General features: G+C 44.3%; 2 protein-coding genes across 3 annotated transcripts in view; one reads left to right on the forward strand and one right to left on the reverse strand.

Moving 5' to 3' along the window:
* The window catches only part of MAATS1 (MYCBP-associated, testis expressed 1), a 52,499-nt gene extending 49,135 nt beyond the window's left edge, over nucleotides 1-3,364 (reverse strand). The window contains exons 1-2 of the mRNA XM_015558499.1: nucleotides 2,895-3,364; nucleotides 2,537-2,749 (exon numbers count right to left, since the gene is read on the reverse strand). Coding sequence (XP_015413985.1) covers nucleotides 2,537-2,660 — 124 coding nt within the window. The 5' untranslated portion in view covers nucleotides 2,661-2,749; nucleotides 2,895-3,364. The remainder of the gene's footprint in view (nucleotides 1-2,536; nucleotides 2,750-2,894) is intronic.
* Nucleotides 3,365-5,255: 1,891 nt separating this feature from the next.
* LOC102753635 (cytochrome c oxidase copper chaperone) overlaps nucleotides 5,256-8,728 on the forward strand; it is a 10,090-nt gene continuing 6,617 nt past the window's right edge. Inside the window, exons 1-2 of one of the 2 annotated variants that reach the window (XM_015558500.1) lie at nucleotides 5,256-5,481; nucleotides 6,835-6,951. In XM_015558500.1, the coding sequence (XP_015413986.1) occupies nucleotides 5,375-5,481; nucleotides 6,835-6,919 (192 nt within the window). In that variant the 5' untranslated portion in view covers nucleotides 5,256-5,374 and the 3' untranslated portion in view covers nucleotides 6,920-6,951. The remainder of the gene's footprint in view (nucleotides 5,482-6,834; nucleotides 6,952-8,728) is intronic. The other variant, XM_006755365.2, reaches the window with a different exon arrangement.

Below are 8,728 nucleotides of genomic sequence, written 5' to 3' on the forward strand. Positions count from 1 at the left end.
ATTTGTAACAATGTTTCAAACTGCAAGCTCAGAGGCCGGCAAGGCAGGCGGGGAATGTTGAAGTCCTCCATCACTGAAGCAAGCAAACCTCATGTTCGCTTCAAGCTGCCTGACTGCTGGCCGCCATCTTGGCTGGCAGTTAATTTGCATATCTCCCTGATTAGCCAATGGGAAGGGTAGCGGACGTACGGCTAATTACCATGTTTCTCTTTTATTTATAGGACTAGAGGCCCAGTGCTTGAAATTCCTGCACTTGGGGGCCGGGGGGGAGGGAAGGAGGCTCAGTCCAGCCTGCACTCTCTCGCAGTCCGGGACCCCTCGGAGGATATCTGACTGCTGATCCCAGGGGGATCGGGCCTAAGCCGGCAGTCAAACATCCATCCCTCTCAGAGTCTGGGATCCCTGTCACATTCTGGGACCCCTCACTCCTTACTGCCCACCTGCTCGCTACTCCTTACTGCTTGGCTCGCTGCTCCTTAGTGCTGCCATGGAGGCAGAAGAGGGTATCGCCACCGCCACTGCACTCGCCAGCCAAGAGCCTGGTTTCTGGCTGAGCACCAGGGGGCAGCTCCAGTGTTGAGCATCTGCCCCCTGGTGGTCAGTGCGCATCATAGCGGCCAGTCGTTCCGCTGGACATCCTTGCCAGACGTTCTGCCATTCGATTGATTTGCATATTAGGGTCTTATTATATAGGATGTCCCAAGTATTGCATGGAACTAAAAATGTCAACCAAAATAGTACACTTTATTTGCCTCAAATTCAAATGTAACAGTGTGTCCTATATTATTTTTTTTCTCTTCACCTAAGGATATGTTTTGATTGGTTTTTTAGAGAGAGAGGAAGGAAGGGGGAGAGAGTAGAGAAACATCAATCGGTTACCTCATGTACACCCCCGACCAGGAATTGAATCAGCAACCTACGTGTGTGCCCTGACTGGGAATTGAACCACAACTGGTTGGTGTATTGGACAACGCTCCAACCAACTGAGCTGCCCATCCAGGGCAATGTCCACTCTTATATTTGCTAAACCTGCTAACCCTACCAGGGTGAAAGACCATAAGATCTAAGATACTGAGCAGGAGGCCTCGGCACCTTAGTTCTGATGCCCCTGCCCTGGCTATATTATGCTTTCTGTCCATGAATAGCTGTCAGGCTGCCTGCTTTATTAGAACAATCCAAAGTTTGATTTGACCTATTCTGAGTGGACGTGGAAACTTTTAGTAATCTCTCTGGGGTGGGGGTAGGAGAAGGAATTACTTTTAGGGATAAAAGAAAGACGGAGCTGAATAAATTCTTTGTCTGTCTTTGCTGAAGGAAGATGTCTATCCCTAGTTCCAAATTACCTTTGATACAAAAGTGATGATGTGTTTAGAGGAGTTTACTAGATTTATTTTACAAGATGAAATCACGAGCAGGTTTCATTACACAGATCGTATAGGAAATGGATATTCTATAGGATTCCCATCCAAAGGAGACCCTGGGAACCCCAGAGGATATATGATATGGTTAAAAGTAATGCAAGGTTCAGGTGAAGAGCCTGGGACTACTGAGGTAAAATTGGAAAAAGTCATGCTTAAATATGATAAGTTTTGTAAAATAGTAAATTCAATAATTTAATAAACATTTATGAGGCACCTAGCATATGTACCAGCACTGGAATAGGTACTGAATTGACTACAAATATGTCTAGAGCAGCGGTTCTCAACCTGTGGGTCGCGACCCCTTTGGGGGTCGAACGACCCTTTCACAGGGGTCGCCTAAGACCATCGGAGAACACATATATAATTACATATTGTTTTGTGATTAATCACTATGCTTTAATTATGTTCAATTTGTAACAATGAAATTGGAGGTCACCACAACATGAGGAACTGTATTATAGGGTCGCGGCATTAGGAAGGTTGAGAACCACTGGTCTAGAACAAGAACTTAGAGAACGCAACGGGACTTAAGGTTCAGTATAAGAGACGGAACGTAAATGGATAATCAGGGCATTACAATAAATTGGGGCTTTAGTGGCCCAAAAGGACTCCGTGGACCTAGTGTATAAGCAATACTTTATTGGATAAGAATAAGTTTAAAGAAAAAGAGAAAACTAAAAACTATGGTGAGATAAACTGTCACTTTACCGAGAATGCCAGATTTGGAGGTGTCCAGAGAATGGCAACGGAAAGGTCCTTGTTGGGCATTTTATGCAGTTTGAATGCGGGGCTGTTGAGAGACTTTCCAAGCCTGCAAATCATTGCATACTTTCCTTGATACTAAAACTCCCAGGATGATCGCTTAAGGCTGTGCAAATTATCAGGAAGAGAGGATGGCGAAGAGTAGGGCGGCGCCGCGCCGCGCTGGGGGACGCAGAGCGCACGGACGGCTTCCGAGGAGCCCTGGAGGGCTCGGGGCTGCCCCCACCCAACAAAGGACAACCGCGGGCCAGGGGTTTGTCCTTAGGCTCGTCTTTCCTCTTTTGTTCGCCCGTCCCACCGTCTCAGGACCCACCGCGTCCACAACTCAGGAGGGAGGTCTAGGGCACCCTTACCGTACAGGTAATCATACGTTCGGCTGCAGGAGACGTGGCCCTTGGCCCCCGAATTCACCTTGCACCGGGTTTGAGACCCCTGCTGCTTGGCCTGGGGCTCCACGACGGTCACGGTTTGGCTCATGGTGCCTCCTCTCCCCTCCGGGCAGCAGGGGTCCAAATAGGTACGCGGAGCGGCTGTGTGCACCGTAGCTATGGTAACCTCGGCTGGAACTGGAGGATGAGGGGCGGAGCGAGGAGCAGGGGAGGCGGGGCTAGAATAAGGGGCAAAAAAAGGGGAGGGAGGGGAGGAGAGGGGAGGGAGGGGAGAGCCCACCTTACTTGCCACTACATTCCCGAGGTGGAGCCTCGAGCTTACCTCAAATTCAAATGTAAGGGTGTGTTCTGTATTATTCAGTTCAGCGCTGCAGGGCCAGAGGCTGCGGAAAAGGCTGCTGCTCAAATGCAGCAGCGATTTGTAACCTCCTTCGGAAATCCCTGGAAAATTTCAGAACCTTCTAAAGTGGTTGCCTCTCATTTCGGACATCCCCTTTTCGCGGGGCTGCTTCTGCGAGCTGAGGGATCCAGCTCCTGAACGCAGAGCCTTGGCGCTTCGAGCTCTGGTCCCAGGGCCACAGCGTCCGAGGGCTCCGTGATGTTGTGGCTGTTAACTGCACGCTGCTGCCATTTACTGACCCCTGGGCATTAAATCAACAGAGATCACGTAATGTAGGCACTTCCTCTGCTTTTTTGAAACTATTTGTTAGGGGAAGTTTTTTTAACATAGGCAAAAGTGAATCCACTTTTAATAATGATCCCTCATGTACCTATCACCAGGAATCAACAATTACCAACATTTTGCCAACCTCATTTCATCTATTCCCTCCCCTCTTTTGCTTGAGTATTTAAAAACAAAACCCAGACATTATTTTACCCTTAAATTAATCTGCATCTCAAACTGATACGGATTTTTTAAAAAAAAACTTAACCACCAATCTAACAAAATTAATAATTCCGTCATATCATCTAATACTCAGTTCCTAGTCAAATTTCCCTGGTTGTGTCCAAGATGTCATTTAATGGTTGGTTTGTTCTGATCAAAAGATAAGTCTTCGCATTGCATTTTGGTATGCCTCTTAAGTCTTTCATCCTAGAACAGTGATTCTAACACTTTCAATCATTTTGTTTATTACCTGGGATTCTTTTATAAAAAGAACCTTCTCTCACCAACTCATTGGTCATCCTAAAATATAGGAATCTTAGAGGAAAGACTGGAAAAATGCTGGATTCTTTCACTTTAACAAATTTCAGAGAAATGAGTTTGATTTTGTAACCTGGAGGCATTTACAGATTTAGATTTTGGTTAGACCAATCACTGTAATGGCTTCCTTTTTTATTTTGATGCAATGAACTTTATCAATTTATTTACTTGCAATTTGTGTTTTTCAAATAGGTTGTTCCTTCCTCCTGTGTGTAAAGATCATCTCTTCCACTATCATCTATCAATTTCTTAGTTTCACCTCTCACATGTGGACCTTTAACGCATCCAGTGCCCCTCCTTTTGATGTGGTGTTTAATTTTTTCCAATTAATTTTCTTTTCCCTAATGATTTGTTGAACTGTGTTATTGTATATTATGTTTCCAAGAGATGTTGATGTTGATAGTTCAAGAAACACCATTTGAGTGGCAAGATACTAAACAACAGGAGTGAACACCTCATTGAAAGAACTGATAATGTAGATAAGGGTACATTTAGGAGGACATAAGAGCAATGTTTTATATTATTAAACATACTAATCCCATAATGAAGTAAAAATCATGCTTATTAGAAGTTTTTAGAGGACAAAATGCGAATAGTTTTAGTAACTTGGAAAATATGAATATAGAACCTAATTCCATTCAGCACCTGACCACCTATGGGTTCCCTGAACTAAATCTCTGAACTACAGAAACAAACTTTGGTTAGGTGATTTTGAAATTTTGATTACCCAAAGTATCTATCGTCACGTAGTTATTTGAATAATGCCACAAAGTCCTGCTTTAAAAATTAGTTCAGTCCCTTTGCCCAATAATTCTCAGTAAAAAAAAAACCCAAAAACACCACAATAGGTGTGCACATTGTATTGCAAATAACATAGGACAGCAGTTTACGTATCTATCTAACTGAATTCAAGAAATGTCAAAGGAAGGCATTTTGCAATTTTATTAAGCAATATACTGTACTTGTCCTGATTGAACAATTCATACTGAAATCCAATTAGTAGGAGGGAGCTATAGACAGCAATTAACTGCGGATTTAAAGTGTATGGGATGAGGTATGGGTGGTAGGGAAATTTTTTTCGATAATATGGAATGTCGTTGTTCAGTGTCTTTGTCACTCGTCTTTAACTAGGTCAATGAAAACAGGGGAGAGGTCAGGAAGAAGGCAGTGCCCACCCTGAAATACAGAGAACTAAGCTCTAACTCCAAGGGGGCCGGCTTTCAATAGTGCGCTCTCTCCTTTATCGCGGACAAGACGTTTCACTTCCTAGGGCTTCAGTTCTCGACATTCGCGGTAGGTGGAGGGCTTGAGCGACGTCTGATTTCCTCATTCTCGACCTTTGTGAATTGTAAAATCTGCGCGCCCTTTCACCTCGCCTCTCTGCGCCTGCGCCAAAGAGGCATCTCGGTGACGTCATTTAGTCACTTTTGCGCATGCGTCCTTTTGATCCTCCGTCTCCCGCGCCCAACCGTCTGAGAGAGGCAGGACTTCCGGTCTTTGTGGACCGGATGCCGGAAGTGACTGCGAGCGAATCGGCGTTTGCGGAGGTTGGGAGCGTTGAGAGTGCCTGTACTTAGTAGCTGCTTTCATCTTGCAAGATGCCGGGTCTGGCAGCCGCAAGCCCTGCCCCTTCTGAGACGCAGGAGAAGAAACCGCTGAAGCCCTGCTGCGCCTGTCCGGAGACCAAGAAGGCGCGCGATGCGTGGTCAGTGCGCGGCCCGGGGCGTTGCCCCCTGCACCGCCTGGGGCGGGTCCCGGCCCTCGCTTTGCGGAGCGGCGCTGTTTGGAGTTATTTGGGCCCCGTAGGCTTCGCGGTGGACTGTGCTGTTGACTGAGCTCGCAGCTCGGGTGGGACACGGGTGAAGGGTTAGGAGAGAGGTCCGATTGACCCGATCTCCGTTCACTCATTTCCCCCCAGGAAGGGTTTTTGGTCGCAAGATGTCGAAATGGGTAAATTTGCTACTTGATTTAAAGGAGCTTTAAGTTAATGGAGACATGCCAGTAATTGCTATGGACTATTATAAAAAATTGAGCAAAACCAAAGAGTAATAATTTTCTGGTAATGCCTACCAAATTTTAGACATAATAGGACACGGTACATTTCTTAACAGTACTAAAGCGTCTCTCCTCTCCCCCGCTGCCCCCCCCCCCCTTAGGTACATCATTTAAGTCAGTTTATAACTGTTAGGAGACATTGTGGTGTTCTGGAGAGTACCTCTAGATTACCATCATTCTCCAAAAGCTTTTGCTCGTTTTCATTTTATGCAGCCTCTCCTGTGGAACAAATCTTATTAGGAATTTTCAGATGTGAATGTACACTTCCCTAAAGCCCCTTTTTTGTCCTTACATAAAGGCAAAGAAAATACAAGTGGCATAATGAGGTCAGTAAGAGCTGTAGGAGCCTAATGCTTTTTGTTAATCCGTTGTACTTTGCAAATAATATTGTGGAGGGAGAATTGAAACGGGGCGTTCAAAACAAGTCACCCCAAGATATGCTTCTGTGATTTGCAGATTGTTTTGAGCCAAAGGCCATGTTAGCTGTGGCCTCAAGAGAATCTGCCTCCCCCCACGTACTCCCCTTCCCCCTTAACTGCCTAGAAGAACTTGAATTAGGGGCCTTGCCTATAAGAGATGATCAGAAATAACTTCTTTTGACCTATTTATGGGCCAGGACAAACTTATAAGTATTAAGTATCTGCTTTTAAAATCCTGCAGTGACCTTTTAAAGCCCCCAAGGCACCTTACCTCCTCCCTAGCTCAGGATGTCTTCCGTACCCATGTTCCCTTTCTGTCTCAACGGCTCCTGCGTGTGGAGTCTCTGGCTCTGAGGGATGCAGGGTTCCCAATACCTCTGTATGTATTACATTTGATTATTTTCTCTTGCTAATGTCTCAAGCCTATTGGATTATTAGACCAACCAGAACATTTTTTTTGAACTCCAGCTACATTCCATCAGACTATGTTCTGCCTCACTCCACATCGCTATTATGCATGCTTACTTACTGCTAATATGCTTAATGGCTACTTTGTTAGATAACAAGTACATTTTGTTTTGTAGCATTATTGAGAAAGGAGAAGAGCACTGTGGACACCTAATTGAGGCCCACAAGGAATGCATGAGAGCCCTGGGATTTAAGATATGAAATGGTGAGCATGGTACTCTCTGATGGGGAAGGTAATACATAGGCTCATTGCTTCAGATTTCTCTATTGCTCTACAGATTTTGCAGTCACTGGGCAACATTTTATCTGAAAGGTAGTTCACCTGGTTAATCTAACATGCGGAAATAGCACTAAAAAATAACTTTTCAGTTTCTAATGTAGGGAGTAAGTGACGCTAATAAATTGAGAGGTATTCGGTGGATTTGGGAAGGGAAGAATTTAGCTTTTAAGAAAGGGCTTTACCAGGAATCATGGCTTAGGAATTTCATAATATTTAGTTGTGCTTAAAGGAACTAAAGAGAAAACATTCTATTCCTTGTTTCTAATGTTGTGAGTCTTTAATAAGTGCTTTTAAATAGAGAGTAGGCAACACATGAAGTATTGCTTTCTGCAAAACAAAAATGAAACTTTTGCTGTTTCTCTTTTGTACTGTGCTTTATTCTAATAACTAACCCATTGTACGCCATAAGCGTCTATATATGCAAGCGGCAGACCTTCCCCACACGCCATGTGTGTCTATAAAAAAAAATGTTTTCTCTAAGTGGCAGCCCTGACCAACTTTAAAATCATTTATCCTGAAAATTTTCAGCTGAAAATATTCAAGAACACCAGAACTGTAATATGTTTATTTTTATAATATTCATTGCAAATTGATTTTTTAAATTAAATTCAAAATATCGTGGCATGTGGGGATGGTTTTCATTTTGGATGCGTGACAGTTAACTGGTTAAAGCTCAGACCATTTTTTGAAGAACTTTGAATCTAAAGTTTAATGCTGAAGGGGACCTTAATAAATGATTTTTCTTTCATTTGGAAGCTCTTCAGGTAGCAACTTGACTCACTCCCTCACTTCATTCAGTTCTCTGTTCAAATACCTCCTTGTTGGAGAGGCTTTCCCTCAACATTCCAGCTAAAGTAGCATCCCTTACCTGGTTGGCAGGCTCAGTGGTTGAGCGTTGATCTATGAAACAGGAGATCATGGGTTCGATTCCCAGTCAGGGCACATGCCCCAGTTGTGGGCTTGATTCCCAGTAGGGGTGTGCAGGAGGCAGCTCATCAGTGATTCTCTCTCATCATTGATGTTTCTATCTCTCCCTCCCTGAAATCAATAAAAATATATTTATAAATAAGTAAAATAACATCCCTCCCCTATTGCTGTATCCCAGCCCCGTCCAAGAAACTTTCTGTGATAATGAAAGCGTCCTGCACTTGCACTCTCCAGGATAGTAGCCACTAGCCATATGTGACTGTTGAACCCTTGAAATGTGAGTACTAAAACTGAGGAACTGTATTTTTAGTTTTATCTAATAAGCACATGTGGCTAGTGTCTACTTTATTCTTAACACCATTGCCTGCATAGTATGTAGTTATTTATCATCTGCTTTGTTTTACTCCAACTAGAATATGATCTCTGAGAGAGTAGGAATTTTCTGTTTCACTGTCACATTCTCAGGATCTAAAACATAGTAGGTGTTAATTAGAGATTGTTATTAAATGAATAAATAAATGAAATTAAGTCCTATAAGTATGAAATGACTAGGGGCCCGGTGCACAAAATTCGTGCACTGGGTGTGTGTGTGTGTGTGTGTGTGTGTGTGGTGGGGGGGAGTGTCCCTCAGCCCAGCCTGTCCCCTCTCACATACTGGGAGCCCTCAGGCTTTGACCCCCATCACCCTCCAATCACAGGATCGGGATCGTGCCCAGGCCTGACGCCTCTGACAGGGGTGTCAGGCCTGGGCAGGGGGCCCTCATTTCCCCCCACCCACTGGCTCTTCCCCCCACACAGGCCTG

This window comes from Myotis davidii, unplaced genomic scaffold, assembly GCF_000327345.1.
Source record: "Myotis davidii unplaced genomic scaffold, ASM32734v1 scaffold292, whole genome shotgun sequence".
NCBI classification, from domain to species: domain Eukaryota; kingdom Metazoa; phylum Chordata; class Mammalia; order Chiroptera; family Vespertilionidae; genus Myotis; species Myotis davidii.